This window comes from Pseudonaja textilis, chromosome 14 (assembly GCF_049901715.1).
Source record: "Pseudonaja textilis isolate UNSWEBS1 chromosome 14, rPseTex1.2, whole genome shotgun sequence".
NCBI classification, from domain to species: domain Eukaryota; kingdom Metazoa; phylum Chordata; class Lepidosauria; order Squamata; family Elapidae; genus Pseudonaja; species Pseudonaja textilis.
The window spans coordinates 7276465-7303492 of NC_142003.1; the positions used below are offsets into that span (position 1 = coordinate 7276465).

Below are 27028 nucleotides of genomic sequence, written 5' to 3' on the forward strand. Positions count from 1 at the left end.
CTATCTATCTATCTATCTATCTATCCATCCATCCATCCATCCATCCATCCATCCATCCATCCACTGTATCTATCTATCTATCTATCTATCTATCTATCTATCTATCTATCTATCTATCCACAGACATACGTACATACATATATATATATACATACATACACAAAAGTAAGACATTGGGATCCAAGCCCTTTCATATGTTGAAGGAGAGAATGCAGCTTTATTATCCTGGTTCTATGAATATTGTAGACCAAAATTTATCTGTGTAAATTGAGAAAAAGAATAGCTTATTGCCCTGTGATTAAAGCATCCCACCACAAGTTAACCCCTTGAACTCAGTTTGGACGTCCCATTCCCATTCAAAAATAGTAGAACAGTCTAATCTTGCAAGCCCTTTGGGTTAAGGCTGGGGTATCTATGGACTTCAAACTCCCAGAATTCAATTCCTAGCATGGCTGGCTGGGGAAATTCTGGGGGTTGAAATCCACAGGTCTTAAAAGTTGCCATAGTTGGACTCCCCCCCGAGTTAAAGTCTTCCCTTTGAGTCCTCCTTTCCTTCCTTCAGATTTAAAATGCCGGAAAGATCGCACGAAGAAAAAGAAGAAAGTCACAAAAATCATTTCGTTCGATGATGAAGAGGGCGTACTTTTGGGGACCCCCCTACGGGGGACAGCGGCAGGGGAAGACTCCGAAGATGGCTGCGACAGACTGTCAGCCTCGGCAGCTTCTTCGGTAACTGAACAGATGGATCTTCTGCCCGGCAACCAGGAAGACACGTCGCTGAAACATCATTCTGAGTACCTGAACGGAGACTGCAGCTACCTGAAACTAGATGTCAAAAGTATAGATGATGAAGAGGCCGAAGAGAACGAGGAGAACCACACCAGGACATTGAGGAACCACAGTGTGATGGAAGACACACAGGTGCTCGCAAAGTGAGTCTGGACCGAATACAGGTAGTCCTCGCTTAATGACCGTTCGAGTTTACGATGAATCTCCCCCCGCCCCACAAACAAAATACTCATTATCTGTCCTTGAAATTACAATTCCCCCTGGTGGTTATGTAATTGTCAGATGTGCCACAACTTAAACCTCCAAATTAGAAAAACAAGCCTTGGCTTCATTTGTAGAGAAAGGTATAGCTTATTATATTTATTATATACATACATACATACATACATACATATATATATATAATTTATTGATTTGATTTGATTTGATTTGATTTGTCAACCGCTTACAAGATAACAGGTATAAGTATAAACATAGTTATGAATACATGAAATGGGTACGTATAAGAAAAATAAAAAAGAAACAATAGGACAGGGACGGTAGGCACGTTGGTGCGCTTATGCACACCCCCTACAGACCTCTAAGGAAAGGGGTGAGGTCAATAGTAGACCGTCTAAGGTTAAAGTTTTGGGGGTTTCGGGAAGAAACCACAGAGTCAGGTAGAGTATTCCAGACATTGACCACTCTGTTGCTGAAGGCGTATTTCCTGCAATCAAGTTTGGTGCGGTTTACCTTGAGTTTGTATCTGTTGTTTGCTCTTGTATTGTTATGGTTGAAGCTGAAGTATTCATTGACAGGTAGGACATTGCAATGTATGATTTTATATACTATACTTAGATTAGAGATCAAGTGCATTGCAGTAGTGCAAAGCCAGAACTGAGAATCGCGGGCCCAAATCCCTAAGTTTTACTTTTCCTTCTTTAACTACCTCTCTGGTGTAACCAATCAGGTTCAGGCAAGATGTATTCATAGTGATCAGTCTGAGTGCAGTTTGGTATGTGGCCCCTCTCCTTCCAGCTACAAACCAGTTTGACATGCGGCCTCCCTCCTTCTTCCGGCTGGCAGACCTTGAGGCGGCATCGCAGCCTTTGCTTTCGCTTTCCCAGGCATTCCTCCATCCCTTCCCTCTCCCTGCAGCCTGTCATTGCATAGCAGCGAAGCACAGACAAGCCTAAAGTGGCAGGTGCTAGTACTAGCTAGCATTTCATATACTTGGCATCCAGCTCGTATTTACATCGTGCTTTCACATGATCATGATTTGCAATGTTTTATTGCCAGTTGGTGAGGTTTTTGTCCAGTGTCTGGCGAAAATCACTCCCTTCAGGAGATTGAGTTGAGCTAACTTGCTTGTGTGACTTGGGTTTGCTCAATGAGAGTTGTTTTACAACCATTGTAAAATTGAGTCGGGTCCCATGGTGGCTCGTTGAACAGCGTCAGTGACTTACGGCCAAAATTCTGGGCTCGGTTGTGGTTGTTAAGTGTGAATGTTACCTCTAGAGACATTTTTGTGCCTTAATTCAAGTATGGGCTGTTCGTTTATGGTATCCTGTGCTTTGTCACGTATGTGAGAAATCCCCAGAATCTGCCTCCTTTTATTCCCTCCCAGGTTTTGCCTTAGATATCTAACAACCCCTTTTGAGAATTCGTTAAATTTTGTTGTCAGGTTTCCAAGTGGTGAAATCCATTTAAAAAGGAAAGAACAAAGTCCACCTTCCAAGGCAATTTCTTTTATTTAGAAAAGCATCAAATTGACAAAGTCCGTGGTAATTCCGGATCTGACACAACCCGGAATTACCTCACAATATTAGAAGTTAGAAACAGCCCCCAAAAGTCACATTCTCCAAAAGAAGTAATTCAACGTTGCCTCATGTCATAAATCTGCAGCTCAAGGGGCCTGAGCATGGTCAGCTCATTTTCCCACGGGAAGAAGAATCACCTAGCCTAAACAACTCTCTCTATCTTGACTACTCCCCCCTTAGGAATGTGGCAAGCCCGAAACCCTTCCCCACATGACCGCCAAAGAAAAAAATAAGAAAAAGAATATATACTATATACTAAACCTAACTAAAATGGCTACACATATGTCAATTTCGGGCTTCACGTTTGTAGCCTTTGAACTTAACATTTCATAGAAAGGCCACCATGTTGATTGACCAGCAGTGACCAACCTTGGCCATCTTTAGACTTGTGGACTTCAACTCCCAGAATTCCCTAGCCAGCTGGCTGGGGAATTCTGGGAATTGAAGTCCATGGAACTTAAAGTGGCCAAGGTTGGACATCCCTGTGTTAGATTGAGTCCTTTTCCACCACTTACTATTTGTGGGGGGTTGTCTTAATTAACTAGACCCGCCGAAGGTGTGATGTCCCATTCGCTGGTTTGCACGGGGACGCCTCTACAAGTGCTGAACGATGACACGGATGAATTGTTCCCAGTCAACGCTGTGGGTTCTTTCTCCCAGAGTGGTAAGTAGGCTTGATACCACTTACATACCCTCCTGCGAGTCCCTTGGACTGCAAGGCCATTCAATCGGTCAGTCCTAGAGGAGATCAACCTTGACTGTTCTTTAGAAGGCCAGATCCTGAAGATGAAACTCAAAGACTTTGGCCACCTGATGAGAAGGAAGGACTCTCTGGAGAAGAGCTTAATGCTAGGAACAATGGAGGGCAAAAGAAGAAGAAGGGGACAGCAGAGAAGGACGGGGCTTGTGATGACCTGGGGCGTGGCACAAAGGCAACACAGTCAGATAATCAATAGGAGTCCCTTTAATATCTCCAACTTTGCCCCCAGTGTCCAGGTTATCTTCTGGCTGGAGAAAATCTCTCCCAGGAACAGCCTTTGATTGCAGGGAATCAAGTCCAAAACAGGGTCAACAAAAACCGTATTTTTTAAGTCCAATCAAGCCAAACTGAGGTAATTAGTTTGGCAGGGCAGGAGCAAGAATTTCAGACGTGGAGGCATGGCAAAACTCACATGGTTGGAAAGATGCCAGGAACACAGATAAGCAAAGACAACACAGGATAAAGTCACGTTTGCTCCCAGCAGCTGCCGTAGTTAGCATGCATCTCTTTTAAATTCCCAGGTGTGGCTAATGAAGGGAATCAGGGCCCTTTCCTCCCCGTAAGCCACGCAACTCACGTTGCTCCCTTCTCCGTTCCTTCCTGCATGCCCTAGGATGAAGAGGGGATGGGCCTGGGTCTCCCTCTCCCTTGTTCTACCTCTCCCCTGATCTGCCCAGCCGGCCTTTGCCCTTCCCCAGTTTCCTCCACAGCCAACGGAGCCACACTCCCTTCTCCCTGTCAGCTGTTCATCCTCCTCCTCGGATCCAGACTCCGACAGGGGCTTGTCAGGGCTGGATGGAGTCCCAGAAGCAGTTGGCGGGAGCTTAAATGGACTCTGGAGGATGGCAGAGGACAGGAAGGCCTGGAGGAACGACTTTGCAACTAACAACAACAACCCCTCTGTGGTCTCAAACGGGCTTTTTCCGATTTGGCAACTGGGCTTTCTTGGTTTTTTTCTTTTTTTTTAATGTTTTCCTTTGAAAACGTTTCGCTTCTTTTCTAAGAAGCTTCCTTCAGAACTGACCATCACGCCATCCCTGTGGTCACTTGATCAGAATTGGGTTGCTTGGCAACCAGGTGGCCCTTGACTTATAACCCACCGTTCTTTTAGTGACCAAGTTACTAAAAGTTCTAAGTTGCAACGGCACTGAAAAAAAGTGAATTACGACCCGTTTCCATTGCAGCATCCCAGGGGCATCCCGGGATCCAAATTCAGAGGTTTGGCAACTGGCATGTACTTATGCCAGTTGCAGAATTTCAGGGTCATGTGATTTTCCCTTTTGTGACCTCTGACAAACAAAGTCAATGGGGGAGAAGCCGGTTTCACTTGACAACTGCAGTGATTCGCTTAACAAATGTGGCAAGAAAAGTCGTAAAAATGGGGCAAAACTCACTTAACAACCATCTTGTTGTTTAGCAATGGAAATGTTGAGCTCAGTTGTGGTTGTAAATCCAGGATTATTTATAGTCAAGAACTGGGTTTTTTTTTTAGCAACTATGTTCCTAACTTCTGCCAGCATTTTATTGTTTAAGTTGCATAATATAGGAACTTGGAAAAAAAAAAAGAATTCTATGCCAGCTAGTCATTTTATATAAATTATGCTTTTATTTCCTTCCCATGCCATTCATTATGGGGAATTCCAACGCAGCGGACAATTTAGACCATGAATTATTAAAAAATCTAATAGAAGAGAAGAAAGCCATTATGCAGCGGCCATAAAAGAAAAGAAAGCAATAATAAAATTCAATTATGCCCACGATAAGTTGGTTGAGGAGAGTTTATGTTTAGGACATTAGAGCTTATATGAGGAAGGTTAGGCTTCGGGGCTATAAAATTGTAGGAAGAAAAGTTTTTTAACCCATTTGTTTTCATTTCCCATTTCCCTAGCACCCAATATTCTCATCCCTGGCTATAAAAGCTCTGAAGGAGGGTAGCCAAAGGAGGTCTGAAGACATAACCAAGCTGACCATCTAAAACTAGGTTTTCAAATAGCATTAAGCTATGGTTTGTTTAACCATGACCTTTGGGATAAAACAGCCATTGTCTGGGTTTACAAAGGAGGCTGCTGCGAAGCCGAATAAATCACATCCAGGTTGTGCAACCCGTCAGTAGTTTTACTCCTTGCAGTAATCATCATTGGAGTGACCTTGCTCCATGTTGAAGGTGTTGGCTGTAACGCTTAATTCTTGGCAAAGGAGGTTTTCGATGTTAAATAAAGGAGTACGATCAATTTCAGCATCCAGATTTTAGAATAGAATAGAACAGAATAGAATAGAACTTTATTGTCAATTTAAATGTACACTAATCAGCATATATTAAAATGAAATGAGAGAGGAGAAGAGGAGGGAATAGAATGGAATAGAAGACAGTAGAGTAGAGTAGAGCAGAGTAGAGAGGAATAGAAAATAAAACAGACAATAGAGGAGAGGAGAGTAGAGAGTAGAGAGTAGAATAGAATAAGAATACAGAGTAGAGTAGAGTAGAGTAGAGTAGAATAGAATAGAATAGAATAGAATAGAATAGAATAGAATAGAATGTAGGACAGGACAGGACAGAATTCTTTATTGGACGCACAAGGAATTTGTCTCTGGTGCATAAGGTCACAGTGTACATAAAAGCAACAAGTAATAAGCATTTAATTTGCAGATGTTGCAGAAAGAGAGAGGTGTTAATGTATGGCAGCTAAAAACCAGAAAGAATTTAGTAACAACTTTTCCAAGTAACACTTCTTTTTTCTCAAGGTATACATTTTAATGGAAAGCTTACACCTTTTAATAAGACTTGTTAGTTGGAAAAAAATGCTGCCAGACTCCTCCCGGTGTTTAATTTAATGTATTGTTATTCCTCCACCTCGAAATTTTCATCCGGAGGGGAATTTCCCCGATACAGATGAATTTGGAGTGGAATTTAACAAGTCAGCAGACAAAAGAGAATGTGTGTGATAGCAGAATAGCGGAATAACTGAGTTGGAAGGGGCCTTGGAGGTCTTCTAGTCCAACCCCTTGCTCAAGCAGGACACCCTGAAAGACAAATGGTTGTCAGACGTCTTCTTAAAAATCTGCAGCTATTGGAGCATCCACAACTTCTGAAGGCAAGCTGTTCCACTGATTAATCGTTCTCTCTTTCAGGAAATTCCTCCTCAATTCCAAGTTGCGTCTCTCCTTGATTAGTTTCTATCTGTTGCTTCTTGTCCTGCCTTCAGGGGTTTGGAGAATAGCTTGACCCCCTCTTCTTCTTTGTGGCAGCCCCTTAGATATCGGAACCCTGCTATCATGTCACCCTTAGTCCTTCTTTTGTGTGCATGTGTGTAGAGTTGAAAAAGGGAAGAACTATAAGTCTAGGAGGGTAATATGCCAAACTTTTACTAACATACCTTTCTGTCGGCTACTTTAGAAAACCTGGAAGACAGCAACGAACATGAAAATGCAGATTTTTCAGTAGAATTGACTCAGAGCAATGCTGAATTGCACTACAGGTAATTAACTTATAAATTAAAAGGTCGTTCAACAAAACCACCAACCTACAGATAGTCCTCAACTTGCAACAGTTCATTTAGTGGCTGTTCGAAGTTACAACAGCACCGAAAGAAGGGACTTATGGTCAATTTCCACACTTACGACTGTTGCAGCATCCGCAAAAATTACTTGATCAAAATTTAGCCACTTGACCACTGATTCACAGTTATGATGGTTGCAGCATCCCGGGATGCTGCAACTGTCATAACTGTGAATCAGTGGTCAAGTGGCTGAATTTTGATCAGGTAATTTTTGCGGATGCTGCAAAAATTGATCCCCTTTTGTGACCTTCTGACAAACCAAGTTCATGGGGAAGCCAGCTTCACTTAACAACCATGTTACTAACTTAACCGCGGTGATTCACTTAGCAACTGTGGCAGAAAAGGTCCTGCTGTTTTAGACGCTGGCCATTTTAAAGTCGGTTGAGTTGAGCTAAATTGCCTTCTATTCATACGTCTTGATGGCAGAGTTTAGATTTGAACAATGTAGTGGTCCCCGTTGGCTGTAGAAGACTTCTGTTCTGACCTGAGATCGTAATTAAGCACACGCTTAGTTAAAACAAATCTTGTTTTATTTCAACGCTGGGAATTGTTGTCATTCCCGGCTGGTAATGAGTCCCAAACAGTCCCTTGAGTTAAGCACCCACTTTTCTCTCCTTTGAATTGCTGCCAACAACTAAAGTGCCAAAGTAACTATAAAAAGCCAACTGAAGTACAAAGAGCTTCAAGGATTAGTCCAAACAGAATGAACGACTTTGCTTCCTGCAAAGGTTTCGTCACCTTAGCCTGTCCTTTATACCTTAGGGGAGGGGCAATCACCTCAAAGTCTTACTCTCAAGTTGCCCCTTTTGTTTCAACTGCTCTTGCCTTCTAGCAGCTCTGCGCACACACGTACTGGGAACAGGCTCCCTTTGTTCCTCATCCTCTCTGCTGACAGACTGGAGGCTCCGGAGTCAGCACATAATTCCCAGATGATCCTGGCCCCATCTCTGCATCGGATGCAGGACCCTCATCCGAGTCCTCCCCAGACTTCCAGACTGGTCCCCGTTCTTCCCCACTGTCCGATTCTGCTGCCTTCTACACAGGCTGCCGGCAAACCACAACAACAACTTTAGCTAGCCTAGTCCATATTAATGAGAATTGGGGGTTCCAGGTTGCAAAGGCTCCTGAACGGAATGATTCGATTAAGCTGGAGCGAATTACTTTTGACTCTTGTTTGAGTTGTTCTAATTGTTTTAAGTTGCTTTCTTTTTCTTTTTCTTTTTCAAACCAACCTTCTGAAACCAGCTCTCCTGTCCAAAAGAATGCATTAACCGAACTTCTGCCTTCGGATAACGTACCAGAATCGATGACTGTGGGTAGGTCGCTATTCGACTGTATTTGGAATTTATTTTGTTTTTTTAATCCTTTAGATTCCGGGGAAAACATTTTGTTAAAACAGGTTTCCATCTTGGGAGACCCTCAAAAGTAGGTTTGTTGAGGGTTTGTATTTGCTGTTGGTGGCTGCTAAGTATTTTTAAATATTTTCCTAAACCACAAACATTTACCTTTCAGAGCTGAAGGAGAAGCCAAATTGCTTGCTCTAGGCCTGTGATGGTTAACCTATGGCATGCCACAAGTGGCACGCAGAGCCATTTCTGCTAGCACGCGAGCCACAGGCAAACTTACTTCACTGCGCATGCACGTGCCTCACAGCTGATTTTTGGGGGGGCTGGTTTGAGGCCCTTTTCGGCCTCCCAGAGGCTTGAAAAAAGCCTCTGCTGGCCGAATAGGCCCATTTCATCACTTCCTCTAGTACCGGAAGTGACAAAATGGGCCTATTCGGCCTGCAGAGGCTTTTTTCAAGCCTTCGGGAGGCCGAAAAAGGCCTCAAACCAGCCCCAAAAAATCCAGCTGTGAGGTGCAGTGCAGATAAGGGGCGGTGGTGGCGGGTTGGTAGTGGTGGGATTGTGCATGCATGTGCAGGGGGTGTGCGGGGCATACATTGCCTTCTGGGTGCTGGCACTTGAGGCGTGTGCACTAGTGCGCACACAATTTTTGTCACAGGAGCTCAACAAGGTTAGCCACCACTGCTCTAGGCTGTTCTAGTATCAGGAGATGGAGCTTCTTTCTGTGTGAATGCTGCTTGACTGATTATTTTATGAACCTCATCATAGTACAGGTCGTCCTTCATTACAACGGTTCGTTTAATGACCGTTCGGAGTCACAGCGGCACTGAAAAAAGGGACTTATGTTCATTTTACAACCCAGGCAGCCTCCCTGCGGTCATGCGATCAATATGCAGATGCTTGGCGACTGACTCATACTTACGACCGTTGCAGCATCCTGGGGTCACGTGATCCCCTTTTGGAACCTCCTGGCAAGCCAAGTCAACAGGGGGAACCAGGTTCACCTAACAACCACGTTACTGGTGTATCAACTACAGCGATTCACGTAACAACTGTGTAAGGTTGTAAAACGGAGCAAAACTCACAATTACGACCACCATGGAGCCCAAACATTTTGTTGCAACATGAAACAACCAAAGTTTGAGCTCAACTGTGGCCGTAAGTCAAGGACTCCCTGAGAAACGGTTTTGATCCAAGGAAGATCAGTCACAGCATTTACCCGACAGAGGGCAGCGTTGCCTTTGTGTTTGCTGATCCTCTATATCTATATCCAGCAAACTGACTTTTTTCCAAGTGGTTTTGCTGCATTCAAGTGGATGAAAGCAAACTTGATTTGCAGACAGCCGGGAAGATGACTTACTTCAGGGTCCCTATCCTTAAAAAAATACAAACTCATCAGGGTTGTGAACGTTGAAAGAAAAAACGATCCAGAAGATGTACTCGCACGAATGCTGTGAATCTTTCCCGTTTATTAAAAAGAGTAACTTTCCTCCTTCCGGTTTCTAACATGCCAAAGGGGGGATATTTGCTTTGAGAGCCACAACAACTCGCTTGAAGGGGTTTCATAAAGTTGTAGCTTCCGTTTGATTGATTCAGTGTCGTTGGGTTTTGTTTTGTTTTTGCCGAAGCTTGAATGAACTTTGAGTGGAGGAAATGCGACGTTCACACAAATTCTGAACGCGCTCCTTAGTGTAGCTAGTGAAATACATTTACAACCTTCAAGTTTATGACAGTGATTTTGGATGCAATCCGGTGTCAAAAGTAGTTTGAATAAGAACTAGTTGCGGCATTCCCCCTATAAGATGCTCAAATTCGAAAATAACTCAGTGAAAAGTTCAGAGTTAGTTGTCTGCCTGCTCTTTGGATATTTATCTGGTTGTGTTCGGTGACTAACCCTCTGGGCACCTACAAATTTATTAAGCCGTGCTTGGCAAACAATGGACATTTTCCTCGTTGCTTAAAAGTCCTAATTTTAGTAGCCTTGTTTGCTTGCGAGCTATGCTGAGCACATGCAAACAGCTGCAGAGAAGTCTTTAGCAATAGTAATAGCACTTAGACTTATATACTGCTTTCCAGTGCTTTCCAGCCCTCTCTAAGCGGTTTACAGAGTCAGCCTCTTGCCCCCCAACAATCTGGCTCCTCATTTTACCCACCTCGGAAGGACGGAAGGCCGAGTCAACCTTGAGCCTCGTGAGATTTGAACTGCCAAATTGCAGGCAGCCGGCAGCCAGCAGAAATACCCTGCACCACATCCCTTAACACTTTCCGCCAGTGTTTCTCACCCCTTGACAACTTTAAGCAGTTGAACTCTCAGAATTCCCACGGCTGGATGAGGAATTCTGGGAATTGAAGTCTACACATCTGAAAAGGGCCAAGGTTGAGAAACACCGGTTTAGGCAAATAGAATGTCCCTTCCCCGGCCCAGGTTTGAGTTTTAATTCGGACATCCAGCCAAATTGGTTCTCTTCCACGTTGCTCAATCTTAATTCAGTTGAGTAGGTTTCCACCTAACACGTTGGGGCAGATTCAAGCCTATTATGGTTGATTTAGCAGATCACGGCTTAGAAAGATGTGTGAACACAGCCCCTGAATTCAGACCGATGTCTTCCTTGAGTTCTTTAAGCGTTAATGGGATTCGGTAAGAGTGAGCACCTGCGATATATATATATGTTGTGTGTGTGTGTGTTTATACACATATATATTTGTTTTCTATACATATATACACACACAGACACGGACACACACACACATATATACACATACATGTACACACACACGCACACACTCACATGTATCGCAAAAGATTTGTTTTTTAATGAGTAGCTTTTTTTTCCACTTCATTTTTTCCCCCCAAGGGAACAGCTTCTGAACAATGAAGCTTCCAGCCTGTTGCATAGCAACTTAAGCCGCTAAACATGTAGCAGGTGTAACATACGGAAGACGGGATGACGTGAAAGCCATGTCAGCTCTCCCAACAAGCGGTTTTTAGCAGCCTTGAAACACGTGGGAGCTGAGCGAGAACTTTTCCTGCCTTCCAAGTCTCTTGTTTTTAAATAACTTTGTCAATTTTCGAAAGGAGACACAAAGTTAGAAAAGAAATAAAATTAGAAAAAGGAAAGGCCTCTGAAAGGAACAAAAGGATAAGTGTAAGTGTGCATGTGTGTCTACACACACACACACACACACACACACACTTAGACATACACACACACACACAGAGAGAGAGACACACAATCATTTTGTAATCATCATTTTAGCCAGGATGCTACTTCAAACTCTTACTCTAAGATGAACATCTGGGCACATTTTGATAATTTGGAACATTTTGATAATCCCATATAATGCTAATCGAATCCCCCAAATCAGGTCTTTGGGCCTTTCACTTCCTCGCAAAAGGTACAATCATGCTTTCCGTGTAGAAATAAAATTTGTCAGACTTTTCTTTCATCAAAACTGTCAATTTCTCCATCTCTGCCAATTCCACCATTTTCGGTGTCCCTTGTTGCATTGTAGGTATCTATAAGTCCTTCCACCCTTGAGCATATAAAAGCCCCATTGCCGTTATCGTATATAAACACAGAGGTCCATAAGAAATTTCCGTTTGCTTGTCCATTAATGTCGGAGAAAAGCAGGCAGAACTTCTGGAGGTAGAGTTAAGAGAATCATCAGCTTAGAATCATTACATTGCCACAAACAGTTCAATAGCTCTTGAATTCTGTTGAATTTATCTGGTGCCAGTTTAGTAGCGCACTTTACTTGGCTGGATTGAAGCTTGAGCAATAAATCTCCTGAACTGGAACTTAATGCATAAAACTGATACTTTGTGCCTGAAAATTAAATCCAAAAGAAAAGTCTGCAGTTTCTGACTCTCTGCCAAGCCTGGAAGCCAATTTTTATTTTTCATTGGGATGCTATTTTATCAACACCCCAAAAAAGTAGATGCACGCTGATAAATCATTTCATTTCCCCATCATTCTCAAGAGTGCTTTGCAGCCTCCGGTGGTTTGGATTAGCCATGGAAAGTGTTTTAAATTAACACCTTGGCCTGGGGAGATGGTTGTGTGCTTGTGAACAGGCTCACGGTGTTTTCTGCAGATAAACCACTCAAATGTGCTAATTTGGAGAAGCAAAACATTGCCAGCTTTAACTGGAGACTTTGGGGGAAATTGTGATATGTGCATTTGATACCAATCATTTGTAGAGGAAATCTTTGCTAAGCTCCTTCTAAATTGTGGATCTTTTGTTGCTCTCTGAACTTGATTGTTTCCTTGCAGATGTTTCATGACCCAACTAGGTAACATCATCAGCACTGGAAGGCTGTGGGGTTTGCCCACTCCACTTCTTTCTAGCTCTGATGTTGTTACCTAGTTGGGTGATGAAACATTTGCAAGAAAACCAAGCTCAGTTATCAAGAACCCCATAGTCATTCTCCTCCTCCTCCTCCTCCTCCTCCTCAAACCCTACCTTCTACTAGCACTGATGATGAAACATTTGCAAGAAAACCAAGCTCAGTTATCATCAAGAACCCCATAGTCATTCTCCTCCTCCTCCTCCTCCTCCTCCTCCTCCTCCTCCTCCTCCTCCTCCACAAACCCTACCTTCTACTAACACTGATGATGAAACATTTGCAAGAAAACCAAGCTCAGTTATCACCAAGAACCCCATAGTCATTCTCTTCTTTCTCCCCCACTCCCCCTCTCCACAAACCCTACCTTCTACTAGCAGTGATGATGTTACCTAGTTGGTCATAAAACATCTGCAGTAAAACAACCAAATTCAGAGAGCACCAGGGACCCCACAATTCAGCCCCAAGCTACAAATATTTTCTTCTATCAGTCCGTCTTTATTTGGAAAGATACTGGTCTAGAATAGAGTTCTTCTAACTAATAACCAACTGATTTGGTGTCATTACTGTTGTATTTCCCTTCTCTTGAAACCAGCGTAACTTTTGAGTGTTTGGAGGACTTTTGGTTGGGGGGGAAGCTGTTTTAGGAAGTGCTGATAGCTGTTTGTGTTAACTAAAACAGTTAAAATAAGAAAAATGAAGTCAACCAAACTCTAACTGAAACACAAATATCTGTGTTTATACGGCGTGAATTTAAGAACTGTTCTGCATGAGATGACTAAGTGTTCATTACAAAGAATAATAGACTTAATTTTGTCTACCTTTTTTTCCCCCACCCCTCAAGAGGAACTTCGGCAAGCTATTGTAGCTATGATGAACAGAAAGCATGAACTAGAAGAACAGACCAGGTAAAACAAATGATGCTTTGGGTCAGTTCTATGGAAAGCGCGCGCACGTCATTATATGTGGACAGAGGTTGACTTGAAGTTCGATTGGAGGTTGAGCAATCCTTTACACTGATAAACAAGGAGAACAGCCGATCTGAGGCCCAGTAGTTCTACCCTTCCCAGGTCTTCAAGACCCAAAAGACAACCCAGTGAAATCCGGTTAAGTTCAATCCTTTATTTGCTTATCCCTAATAGACAGAATCTTGCCACACTTTAGTTATAACCTTCCAATCTAATACGGTAGATATACTCCGAGAGATTCTCGGGTGTGGCTACCCTAAACCCCTTCCTACCTTCCCCATTCAGTTCAGGACTGTGTCGTCTTTTGTCATGGGGCCCCCTCTAGAATATCCTGAGAAACCATTGTGCTCTTCCCCAGCCTGCAATTGTTCCCCAGAAGTTCCACACCTGGCATTGGTTCCATCTTGATTCCACGGGGAAGTAGCTCGGGGCATGCGCAGTTGTGTTGAAGCAGAGCGCTTGCTGAGTGCAAGAGATCTCTAAATAGATGTTTGTACATGCTCTGAGACCAACTGCATGCTTGCTATTTGTGTACTCATGCTATGATTCTGCTTCCTCTAGGGCAGGGGTGTCAAACTCGATTTCATTGAGGGCCATATCAGGGTTGCATTTGACCACGGGGGGAGGGGGTGGGGCATGGCCAGGGTGGGCGTGGCCAGCTTGCCGTCACTCATGTCGGAGCCTGTGGTGGTCCGAGTGCTCTGCCAGCGAAAATGGAGCTCAGGAGGGCCACCTGCTGGCAAGAGAGCTGCAGGAGGAAACGGAGCTTGGGAGGGTCGAACTTCTACTTCCTTGGTGAAAAATCACCAAGAATGCGCCAACGGGGAGTCCTTTTCCTTTAGGTTCCCTCTGAAAAAGTTTGGTCTGGATGTCAGATTTCAGACAATCCGCCTCACCCTGTGCTCTTCCCTGCAGTTCCTTGCGGAGCCTCTTGGAGGGCGAGATGGAACATTCGGCGGGACTCCGTCAAGAGGTGGACAACCTGAAGAAGAAAGTTTCAGAGCACGAAGAGCATTATACAGTGAGGATCCAGGCCTTGGCAAGGTAGCGGAGTGAGCTAGGAGGGGGTTTTACTTTGGGTTTCTGCAAAACACCAGTAGCACTTTGCAGCCCTCGCTGAGCGGTTTACAGAGTCCGCCTCTTGTCCCCAACAATCTGGGTCATCGTTTTACCCACCTCAAAAGGATGGAAGGGTGAGTCAACCTTGAACCAGTCAGGATCAAACTCCTGGCTGTGGGCAGAGTTAGCCTGCAACACTGGATTGTAACAACTGCATCACTATGGCTGGCTGGCTGGCTTCCTTCCTTCCTTCCTTCCTTCCTTCCTTCCTTCCTTCCTTCCTTCCGAGCCAGCCTTTTGCTCCCCAACAATCTGGCTCCTCATTTGACCCACCTCGAAAGGATGGAATGCTGAGTCAACCTTGAGCCTGTTAAGATTCGAACTGCAAAATTGCAGTCAGCCAGCAGTCAGCAGAAGTAGCCTGCAGTACCGCATTCTAGCCAGCGCGCCAATGTGGCTGATGATTCCAGTCTGTTATTCTGACCGATTGCTGAATCCTGGGGAGAGCGGGAAGAAGAATAAATTGTGCTACAGGTAGTGCTTCAACTTACAACCATTCGTTTAGTAACCATTCAAAGTTGGTTAACAACCATTCAAAGTCACAATGGATTCCCCCAACAGCTGGTTGCAACCCAATTTCAAAGGTGTGACGGCCACATCCTCAGGTCATCCGATGGCATTTTGAGTGCTTGGCGACCCACTCGCCTTTATGGCTGTTTTCAGCGTCCCACATCACATGATTACAATTTTCAACTCCCTTTTCTTTCCGCCCCAGTTTCCGGCGTTTACTTCCGATTTTCAGAAAAAAAAAAAGCCCATTGGTAAATTGGATTCACTTAATGATCACTGCAAAAAAAAAAAAAAGCTAAAATATTGCATCTGGTCATGTGATGCCTTGACTTATGACCACAATGATTTATACCCATATATCTGGGTTCAATTGCAGTCATAACTCGAGGACTTGCAGTATAATTAAAGACCCCAACTTATAAAACACCACTAAATTTTTACCATTGCTATATGGAGTTCCCAAATGATAATCAAGGAACCAATTTATAACCCTTGCCCCATCTAGCTATTTTTTTAAGGCTAAAGTGTTTTCAGTAAGCAAAGTGCTTTGATTCTTGGCATGGAGTGATTATTTTTGTCCCGATGCTCCCTCACCAACTAACTCCCAATGCTGTTTTCTGCCTCTCTGCTCCTAGGAGATCAGAACAATCGGCTGCTTAAAATGCCTTCAGGAGCTTCATTAAAATTTCATTGTTATGTAATGTATATTCCTTTGCCAGAGAGGCCGTTGCAAAGTTGTTGAAAAAGGCCTGATGTAAAATCAGTTGGCATTGGGTGGTAGCTCTCTGCCTTGGCAACTTGATTGATTGATTTTATTGATTGATTTGATTTGTCAATCACTTACAAGATAAAAGGTATAAGTATAAACATGAGCAAGAATACAGGAAATAGGTACGAATAAATGGAGACAAGAGGACAGGGACGGTAGGCATGATTGTGCCCTTACAGACCTCTTAGGAATGGGGTGAGGTCAATAGTGGTTAGTTTGAGGTTAAAGGAGTGGGAGGGTTTGAGGATGTAACAACAGAGTCAGGCAGTGCATTCCAGGCATTGACCACTCGGTTGCTGAAGTCGTACTTTCTGCAATCAAGTTTGGAGCGGTTTGCCTTGAGTTTGTATCTGTTGTGTGCTCTTGTATTGTTGCAGTTGAAGCTGAGGTGGTCATTGACTGGTAGGACATTTTAGCAGATAATTTTATGTACTACGCTGAAGTCCAACTGGATGCGGCGTAGTTCAGGATTGTCCAAGCCCAAAATTTCAAGCCTGGTGATACAGGGTATTCTGTTGCGAGCAGAGCAGTGTAGGACTCTTCTCATGAAATACTTAAAGAAAACCTGGATTAACAGAAGGATAGAATCGAGATCCTAAGAAGAGTTAGTGTCACTTTATCATGCCTTGATAAGACCAACCTTGGAATATTGCATCTGGTTTTATATCCCTATTATATATATGTAAAAAAACGTTGAGCCTCTGGAAAGAGTGCAGAGAAGAGCAAGGAAGATGATTAGGGGACTGGAGGCTAAAACATACGAAGAACGATTACAGGAACTGGGTATGCCTAATTTGATGAAAAGAAGGACGAGGGGTGACATGATAGCAGTGTTCCAATATCTCAGGGGCTGCCCCAAAGAAAAAGGAAGTCAAGCTATTCTCCAAAGCACCTGAAAGCAGAACAACAAGTCGTGGGTGGAAACTCATCAAGGATAGAACCAACCTAGAACTAAGGAAAATTTTCATGACATTTCCTGGCAATTGGTCAGTGGAATGACTTGCCTTCAGAAGTTGTGGGTTCTCCATCACGGGAGGTTTTTACGAAGGGACTGGACAGCTGTCTGGAACGATACAGGGTTTCCTGCTTCAGCAGGGGGTTGGACTAGAAGACCTCCAAGGTCCCTTCCAACTCTGTTATTCTGCTGTTCCATCCATTTCCCTCCCTGTATTCGTAGGAGTCTCCGAACCAGGCTGTTTCCTAACATCCCTTTCATACAGCCTTCCTTCTCTCCCAAGGTGGAGAGATTCCTTCAACATTTTTTAACTGACCAACATTTGTAAAAGCACAATCTCAGCCCCACCGACGAAGGCTGCTGATTCTGCTCACCGTTAGCAGAAGCCGAAGCGGTTTATTTCTTGGATGTCCTTAATTGCTGCTGCTGGGAACCCTGGCGGAATTCAATATTTCAAAACCTGCCGTGCTCTGCTTGGCACGGAGCCATTCGGCGGGCAGGCTCTCGCCCAGCAGGATCCAATTTCGAGACCCCCAAGATTAGAAAAAACCTGAAGCTGCAACCTCCAGAGTCCCTCAGAGAGGAAAGGGACAATTCCGTTGGCAATTTGCGAAGGAAAACTCTTTTATCCTAAAAATGACCTTATAGAGCATTGCACCTCAGAACAACTAGAGACAAGGACAGTTTTTCCCCCATGCCATCACTCTGCTAAACAACTAATTCCCTCAACACTGTCAAACTACTAAGACTGTATTACCATGATTCTTCTCATCCTTCCTATTACCTCCTTTTCCACGTACGACTATAACCTTGTTGCTTTTTTTTAATCACGTTTTTTATTTATATTCTGCATATACACATCAATGCATAAACAGTGTGGCACCTAAGCATCATACATTTTGATGCAAACAAAAATAAGAACATTAATCATATCTCTTACGTTCATCAAATTTATATAATTCTAATATTAATACACATATTTGAATTAAAGTATAATCCTTCACTATTTAATTATTCAATATTCCAGTACATTCTTCTAATGCCAATTTCCATATTGTTTAAACATACATGATAATTTCATTATTCCATTTCTTTTGTTTTTATATTTTTTTAAAAAAACTAACATCTCTTTTGGAAAGCAGAGTGGTTCCAGGTTTTGACATTTCAATGCAAACATGGCCATAGTTACATATTCATCTTTCTTGTTCAATTACACATCACATTATTACTTATTCTGTTTTCTTGTAAATATTCTCAAATATTAAATTCATTAAACTTATTTTATCCAATTTCACTTCATATCTTAACTTATTTTATTTTTCTTAAAATATTCTTATATCTTACTTTACAATATTATTGAAAATTCTTATTTCATTTCTATATTCATTACACACCTTACTTTTATTTATCATATTTGCAATTTTATCACATAGTGTTATTCCATTTATTCAATAAATTCATCTCTGTTCTGATAGTTCAAAACATTGTCCCCTTTGGTTGTCAAACCCTGTTGCTTGTATCTTTACAATTTGTATTGTTTTAGTTTCCTAGTATGATTTTGATTGCTTATTTAGTATCCTATCACTAGGTGTTGTGTCTCTATGATTTATGATTTATGATGAATGTATAATGACAACGATCATGATTCATCACTTACAGCTTTTATGCACACAGAGAGCTCATGCACCGAAGACAAATTCCTTGTGTGTCCAATCATACTTGGCCAATAAAAGAATTCTATTCTATTTTATTCAACGCGGTCACCCCCCATCAGTCGTGTTTAAACGACAAAAGCAAGAAATGTTTTTTCTTAGTTTTGGATTTAGTTTTATTCCGGCCCCTTTCATTGCGTTGCTCTGATCTACGTCACTCCGCAAGGGCAATGATGGAAATATGTCAAAGGATCCAGGACAGGATGCTTGGTGGTTGACATAACGACCCCCTGAATTCTATCAGTGGCAACCAAACCTTTGACTACATTACGAACTCGAGTTTAGCAACTCTGGAGCTGTGGAAGGATGGGGAGGGAGGCCTAGCAATTAGAGATACCCTCCTTGTTTGATGCAAAGGGTCCCATGGTTTTGTAAGTATGCACCTCTGATTAAACCTTGGGGACCTCAACTTATGACCACAGATGAGCCCAGAATTTCTGTTGCTAAGCAAGACATTTGTTAAGTTATTTTTTTCCCACTCGGTTTTGCATCCTTTCTGGGCGCCCTTGTTAAGCGAATCGCTGCAGTTGTTTAAGTGAGTTGTTAAGTGAGTCTAACGGTTGTTAAGCAAATCCGGCTTCCCCATTGACTTTGACAGGGCAAACCGTCATAAATAGGAGCCAGTTGCCGAGCATATGAATTTTGATTACATGACCCCAGGGGTGCTGCAACAGTTGTAAGTGTGTCCTGTTCTTGACCTTGCAGGGAGAATGAGGTGCTCAAAGTCCAGCTAAAGAAATACGTCGGGGCTGTCCAGATGTTGAAAAGAGAAGGTCAAACCATGGACGGTGAGTGGGACTCTCCCTTCCTAGGAACAGAATCTCTTTCATTGGCTTCCAACAAGCCAAGCCAATGGAGGGAGCAGGATTGGCTCAACCACTGGGTGATACAATTAATGACCGCAACACAAAGGTCATAAAATCAGGTGCGCTTCACTTAAACACTGCAAAATTCTGGTCAATTGTGGTTGCTATTGAAGGACTGCCTATATACAATTTTGTTTGGAGAGACTAAGTGGGGTGAGGGTTGATTCTCCTCCTCCTTCCTTCTTCCTCCTATCATTTTTGTGATGACCCAGGACGTGGCACAAAGGCAACACAAGTCAAATAAACAATAAGAGTCCCTTTATTATCTCCAACTTTGCCCCAAATGTCCAGGTTACCTTTGGCTGGAGAAAAACTGGCCTAGGAACAGCCTTTAACTGTAGAAAATTCAGTCCAAAACAAGATACATACAAACTGTAACTAAAAATCCAAACAAACCAAGCAAAAGTAATTAGTTTGATGGGGCAGGAGAAGGAATTCCAGACTTGAAAGCATGGCAAAACTCACACAGTTGGGAAGATGCCAGGAACATAGATAAGCCACGACGATACAAGATAAATTCACGTTTGCTCCCAACAACTTGGCTGTGCGCAGCTTCCTCTTTTATATACTGTGTTCCCAACTGCGGCTAATGAAAGGAATCAGGGCCCTTTCCTTCCCCGTAAGCCATGCAACCAACTTTGCTCCCTTCTCTGTTCCTCCCTGTGTGCCCTAGGATGAAGAGGGGGTGGGCTTGGGTCTTCCTCCGAATTCCCTCTGCCTTGCTCTACCTCTCCCCTGCTCTGACCAGCTGGCCTTTGCCCTTCCCCAGTTTCTTCCACAGCCAACGGAGCCACACTCCCTGTCAGCTGCTTGGCCTCCCCCTCCAAGTCAGATTCCGACAGGCGCATGACAATTTTAGCCATTGTCTATCCACTGCAGGGTGAAGGCCTCTTCCGCATGTTTCCAATCAAGCCATAATAGCTTTACTGTGAACTAGCAATCACTGTGGGTCTTGCTGTCTCTTCTTGGAACTCAACTTCTGTTCCAAAATTGCTTTTTTTTTTTTCAAGAGGCAACTGGACTTTCTCATTTTTCCTTTGAAGGCGTTTCGCTTCTCCTCCAAGAAGCTTCTTCAGCTCTGACTGGATGGTGAGGGATGGAAGGACATCCAGTCAGAGCTGAAGAAGCTTCTTGGAGGAGAAGCGAAACATCTTCAAAGAAAAACCAGAACGTCCAGTTGCCTCTTGAAAAAAGCATCTTAGGGACCACCATGACTTGGATGTTGGAGAATCTCCATAGACATTTCCAACCAAAAAAGTCCTGAATTTTGTTTTGCCAGTTGGGGCCTGCCATACTTAGTGACGTGGTGACAAATAGCTGCCTTGTTCCTTCTTGAAAACGTCCAGTGATGGAGCATCTACATCCCATAATGAACCTTATCTATTGCTGAATAAGGAGAAGCCTTTTGTGATTTCAGGGGTTGTAAATATTAGAAACAATGGTGAATACAAATTCAGCAAATATGCAGGATCATCCCACCCCCCCTCATTCCAAACATTTAATTATCCCTGTACCCCAATAAAATGACTTTTTTTCCCCTCCTCCTCCAAGTTTATTTTCATTTAGAAACAAATTAAAGTGGTACTGAGCGCAGTGTTGAATAACTAGGTGACTGAAAGAAGTATGCTTGTTTAAAAAGTAATATAAAATTAGTTTAATAACTCATTTTCTCATTGGAAGAAATTTAATCTTTTGACAAGCAGTTGAAAAAAATCCTTTTATTCCTTTTCCAGTGCTTAAGCTATAGAAACAATTTTCTATTGGCATTCACAGCTGGAGTCTTCTAGTCAGACAGTTTGCTGAGCTCCTGCAGGAATTAAAAGGCTTAATTTCTGTTTGGGAAACAGTGAAAATCAATATAGACCCGCATTGCTTCTTAAAAGTATTACTGTGTCATTTTTTCCAGCAAGGATTAACTAAATATGTATACTAAGCCTGTCGGTGTCTTTGTTTTTCCAAATGTACTTACAAAACGAAATTTTCCCTGTCCCCCAACTCTCTGTTACGGGAAAAATCCTCTTTTGAAAGTTTTTATTGGATGTTTGCAAACTGGAAAGCAGAGGTTCGCAGGGGGTTCTGCAAAAGTTGGTTCTGGTTTAATATTAGATAACAGGCTCCGGGTTTTCTTAGGCCAATCCATGCTTTGAGGCACATCTGAACTTTTAATGGCTTTGCTAGGTTTATACCGACCTTTCCATCAAAGAAGGCTGCTCAAAGAAGCTAACAATCACAAAGAGCCAAATTAATTAAAACATGGTTAAAACTTCTATTAAAAAATATAGCACTCCGTCAGTTCAAAGCCCAAATTGGCAGCTGCAGATATCCTCTTAAAATAGACTGCCTCAAACCACGCTGGAGAATACATAGCAAGAGCCCATAGGCTTATATACCACTTCACAGTGTTTTTACAGTCCTCTCTAAGAGGATTACAGAGTCAGCTTATTGGCCCCAACAATCTGGCTCCTCATTTTATCAACCTCGGAAGGACGGAAGGCTGAGTCAACTTTGAGCCAGTCAGGATCGAACTGCTGGCAGTCGGCCGTCAGCAGAATTAGCCTGCAGTACTGCATTCTAACCACTGCGCCGTCTTGGCTCACCACCACGAGATGGTAGACAGATGATAGATATAGACAGACAGACTGATAGATGAGAGAGAGAGATGATAGACAAATGATAGATGGATGGATGGATGGATGGATGGATGGATGGATGGATGGACAGACTGAGTATAAAGCACATTGGGACAACCGTGAACTGGATGACTGAGAATTACCATAAACATTATACTTAACCATGGATTCCTCAACAAATGGAATCACGAATGTTGGTTTGAGTGATATCTGAACAGCTGCCACTTGGAAAATCTGAGAAGACGGTATACATGCTCAGGATATAATCAAACATATTAATTTCCAGTCTTTTCCAATTTCTGAACTTTTTTTTTTTTAAGATGACCTGGGAAGATGTAAAATCCCATGAGGGTTTACCTTCTTATGTTTACCTTCTATTGGAATGAATGGGCTGTGTGCTTGCTTTCTCTGTAATGGGATTTAAGCATGACTCCATTTCTCTAAATTTAGGACAGTCAGATGTGATATTGGAGCTCCTTTCAGCCTGGTTGCTGTTACTTGAGGTCAGTGATTTTCGACGAAATATGGAAATAAATCCCCAGCAAAGTTGGGATTTTTATGTGATTTTTTTCCCCCTCTCCTCCGGCAACCATCTAAAAATTGAAAGAGAAGAGATTAAAAGCAGATTGTTCAACACTTAAATTGCATTTTTTAAAACTTCCACCTTTTGGGGGCAAGTTAAGTGCCATCATTATTAACCGCGGACCTCCTTTTTTCTAATTTAAAACACATGGCTGGTTTCTAGGAGCACACATTTCTGAAGTTGAATTGTAATGTTTGCTAGTGGTACAAAGGTGAACAAAAATATGCTAAATTCTCTGGCAACCTTTCCACGACCCAGTAATAATTTATAGACCACAATTTTGGGGAACTGAAGTAATTTTTATTCCCTTGGGTCTGCGTGAATTTGATTAAGTTCTCCACGAGGGCCATGAGACAGGTGTTCAACCATTTCATTACGCTGGCTTGTATTAAACAAAATTATTCACGAAGAGGATATTTTTAAGCTGCCTATAATATGAGAAATTATCCTTCATTAGACACTGGCTGTTTTTTTTTTTCTGATTCGTATAATTACGGCAGGGGAAAACCTTGGCTGCTGCATTCTGCTATGTTAGAATTATATGTCAACAAAGGCACAATAACCAGAGAAATTGAGTGGGATGGTCAGATTTTATAGAAGGAAGAAAAAAAAAAGAGAGAGAGAGAGGAGGTGGCGACAGAATGATTGCAAAACCTTTCTAAAAATGAGTGGCTTTGCACCATGATTTTTAGTTGCCTTTCCCCAGCTGTGGACTAAATTTCCACTGCAGATACTAAAAATAAACTTGAGAACGGCATGTGTTTTATATTGCATAGGATTCAAAAATACCATTCCTTTTTTTAAAAAAATGTTTAGGGCAGGTTTTTGTTAGGGATGGCTGCCTTACGACACATCTGGATGCAGGGTATTCAATTGAAGGGGTGCGATCAGATGGGCTACTGCTATTAGAATAGAATAGAATAGAATAGAATTCTTTATTGACCAAGTGTGATTGGACACAGAAGGAATTTGTCTTGGTGCAAATGCTCTCAGTGTACATAAAAGAAAAGATACGTTCATCAAGTCAAGAATCATCAGGTACAACACTTAATAATGATCAAAGGTTACAATAAGCAATCAAATCATACTAGGAAATAGTCAATATAAATCATAAGGATACAGCGACAAAGTTAAAGTCATACATACAGTCACAAGTGGGAGGGGATGGGTGATAAGGAGTGATGAGAAGATTAATAGTAATAGTAATGCAGACTTTGTAAATGGTTGGACAGTGTTGAGGGAATTATTTGTTGAGAAGAGTGATGGCGTTTGGGAAAAAACGGTCCTTGTGTCTAGTTGTTCTGGTGTGCAGTGCCTTATAGCGTCATTTTGAGGGTAGGAATTGAAACAGTTGATGTCCGGGATGTGAGGGGTCTGTAAATATTTTCACAGTCCTCTTTTTGACGTTTAACAAGGTTTTGCAGTTTTGTGTCAGTATATTAATTAGCCCACTCAAAAAAAGCAAAAAGAAAAAAAAAACACCCCCAGGAGAAAGCCTGAAGATATAGTGGAATGTATGGGGCAGAGTGTGATAGCTCAGGGAGCTAAGAGGCAAATCAGCCTGGAATCTTTCATATGGAGGAAAAGGTGGACGCTCCCTAACTTTTCCGATGTAAGGGCCAAGCTGGGAGGGCGGACTTAAATCTGTTATCAGTTTAGACTCCTTGCATTGCCACAAAAGAGTTTGGAAAGATTAATGTCAGATACAAGGAGGACAAGAGGATTTACTCAGAGTAGTTTCTCTATTGTTGCTCACCTACAGGCAGGAATCTATAGCCTTGAAAGTACAAATCTCCCACCGTCTCTGTTTTCAGCCTGGTAAATTAAGGCAGTCGCTTTCTATGTTTCTTCTTCTGCCAGTTATGCAGCTGCAGGCTCCCACACCCTTTATCCGAATGTTACCTAGGTAGCATTTGTTCGTCTTTCAAGGTCATTCCCATATGCCATTACGGAAATATCCTCTTGGAGGTTGAACTGAAAGTCAATAGAGCTGTTTTTCCTTTTTTTTAAAAAAAAAAACCACAAGTCCTTGTAGATGTGTGGGTAATAGAATTATGTGTTTTGAATCTTGACAGCTAGCCTTGACCTTTTCAGCTTGTCCTTGAGAATGCCAGACCCATTGGCATAGAGATTTTAATTAGTTGCTCTTCTCCATCAAAATTAGTAGGTGATTGGTAATTAATTAATTAGTAGCATTTGGTGATTAATCAAATAGGTAATTAGCATGTGGTTTTTTTCTTCTCCTCCTGCATTATTGAAAGACAAAGGTATCATGCTTCTGGGACTTCATATGGGGGCAGGAAAGATCTCAGCATAACATGGATTATTTTGATATTGTCAGGCCCCAGGCATCGTCTCAGCTACCTTGGAATCTGTCAGCTCATAGGGGTTCGATTGGGGACAGCGGCTATGGACCAGGGGTGGGTTTCTACAGGTTTGCACCTATTCGCTAGAACTGGTTGTTAACCTTCTAAGCAGTTTGGAGAACGGGTTGTTAGAAGAAATTACTGGCCTAATCCTGTAAGGAAGGCAGGAAGGAAACATTCTGGTGTTGCTTACAGAAACTGCCTCTCCGTTAGCCCTTATTACATTCTTGGCAGGACTAGACTTCCTGTCTCAGGAACTTCTCTGGAGTTTTTTTCCCCCTCCTTTGTTGGTACTTTGCTTGTGTGGAGTGACCATTCAAAGTTACAAGGGCACTGAAAAAAGTAACTTATGACCGTTTTTCGCACTTACGACTGTTGCAGCATCCCCACAGTCATGAGAGGCCAGGCGAGGAGATGCGTGCCTCAATGTGAGTGATGTTGAGTTGGCCACGCCCAGCCAGTCACATGACCACCTAAGCCACGCCCACAGAACCGGTTGTTAACAAAATTGAATCCCACCCCTGCTATGGACTATCCTGGTTTCAGTCTCCCGCATGCTAACGCAGCTCCGGTAGAAGGCACAAGCCTGGGATTTGTGGCATCCGGTACTCAGCAATCCAAACCGAAGCCTTTGAAGCTAGCTACGACCCGCCGGGGGTGGGGTGAAGCCGAGGCACACAGGTGGGATTGCAAACCAGGGTTCATTCGCAAACATTGTAAGAATTCTAGAACCAATACGTTTTTCTTCTATCCCTGTTAAATATATATATATAAAAAACGTATTTAAACACGAAAAACCATTAAAGCAATAGCAAATGTTGATCTGTCTAGCCATCTAACCATTTCCTCCCCTGCCTTTCTCTTTTTTCCTTCAATTTTTTTTCCCAACGTGAGGGTCTTCCCCAAGGAGTCTTTGTATGTACATATCTAGTTTCAGATAGTTTTACCTATCACACTTTCTTCACACCTTCCCTACAAGAACAATCTTGTGAAGATGGGATGGGCCAAGAAAGAATGATTGTGTCAGGGTTCCGACGGAAGCCCTAATTAATTCATGAGCCTCGTGCCAAGTTTCAAAAGAAATCCAATTCTTGATTAGGAGCAATATGTCAGCACTTTTCCTAAGTGCAGTCCTCTCTGCCCTACATAATTTACTGTTGGATCCTGTTTCCCCTCCTTCTTCCAGGATGTGTCATAAATCACATTCTCCAATGGAGCACTTTCGAAGGCTGTAGAAAACACAGCCTCTCCGGCTGGCTCCGGTAACCCGAGACACAATCCGGAGAAGGGTATGCATGGAATGTGCTTCTGGTCATAGCAACCGATCTGCTCCCATCAGATCTCTCCCCCACCCCCCACCCCACTTCTTATGGCAACTCGAGAGCAATCCAGGAATGCTTTACGGTTTGACCGATTGGTTTCAAAGTCTTCGAGGAAGTTTCCATAGCTGAAGGTAGACTAGAACCTTCATCATTCCCCACTATCCGGATGCTGTTTGGAGATCCTGGTGAAGAAACACCCACTAAATGCATCTGTAAACGTGTCGCCAGAGCTTTCCACAACTCTCAGCGCTTGATGCTTTGAGGGCATGCTGTGGGTCTTCTCCCAAAATAGCTGCCGTTGGGGTGGGTGGCCCATCATAACGTGCTTGTCACGGTGGGGGCAAACTGTTTAGAAAAAAACAAGCTGGTTCTTCCTTTCTGTCCTTTCTAGCTTCCTCAGAGAACCTCCACCTCTCCAGCTGACCTTTCCTCCCACCTCCGACAGGTTTATGTGGGATTCAGAACTTTCCAACTTTGAAGAGGAGGCTAATGTTGAGGAGGTTGTTCACCTGGGCTTACATAAACAGTTTGTGCCTCTGCATAAAAGGTTGTTGAAGACGCCTTCTCACCTAGTGTTTTCTTAATCAAATTTCTTCATCTAAGAATAAGACCCCCGGTGGTGCAGTGGTTAG

At 42.8% G+C, this 27028-nt stretch overlaps 1 protein-coding gene across 5 annotated transcripts in view; it reads left to right on the top strand.

The window, feature by feature from the left end:
• The window catches only part of SNX29 (sorting nexin 29), a 180314-nt gene that overhangs the window by 15352 nt on the left and 137934 nt on the right, over positions 1-27028 (top strand). For all 5 annotated transcript variants that reach the window (XM_087912359.1, XM_026704236.2, XM_087912360.1 and 2 more), the window contains 7 exons: positions 563-932; positions 3134-3252; positions 6743-6824; positions 8151-8221; positions 13441-13504; positions 14480-14608; positions 19335-19417. In XM_087912359.1, the coding sequence (XP_087768485.1) occupies positions 563-932; positions 3134-3252; positions 6743-6824; positions 8151-8221; positions 13441-13504; positions 14480-14608; positions 19335-19417 (918 nt within the window). The remainder of the gene's footprint in view (positions 1-562; positions 933-3133; positions 3253-6742; positions 6825-8150; positions 8222-13440; positions 13505-14479; positions 14609-19334; positions 19418-27028) is intronic.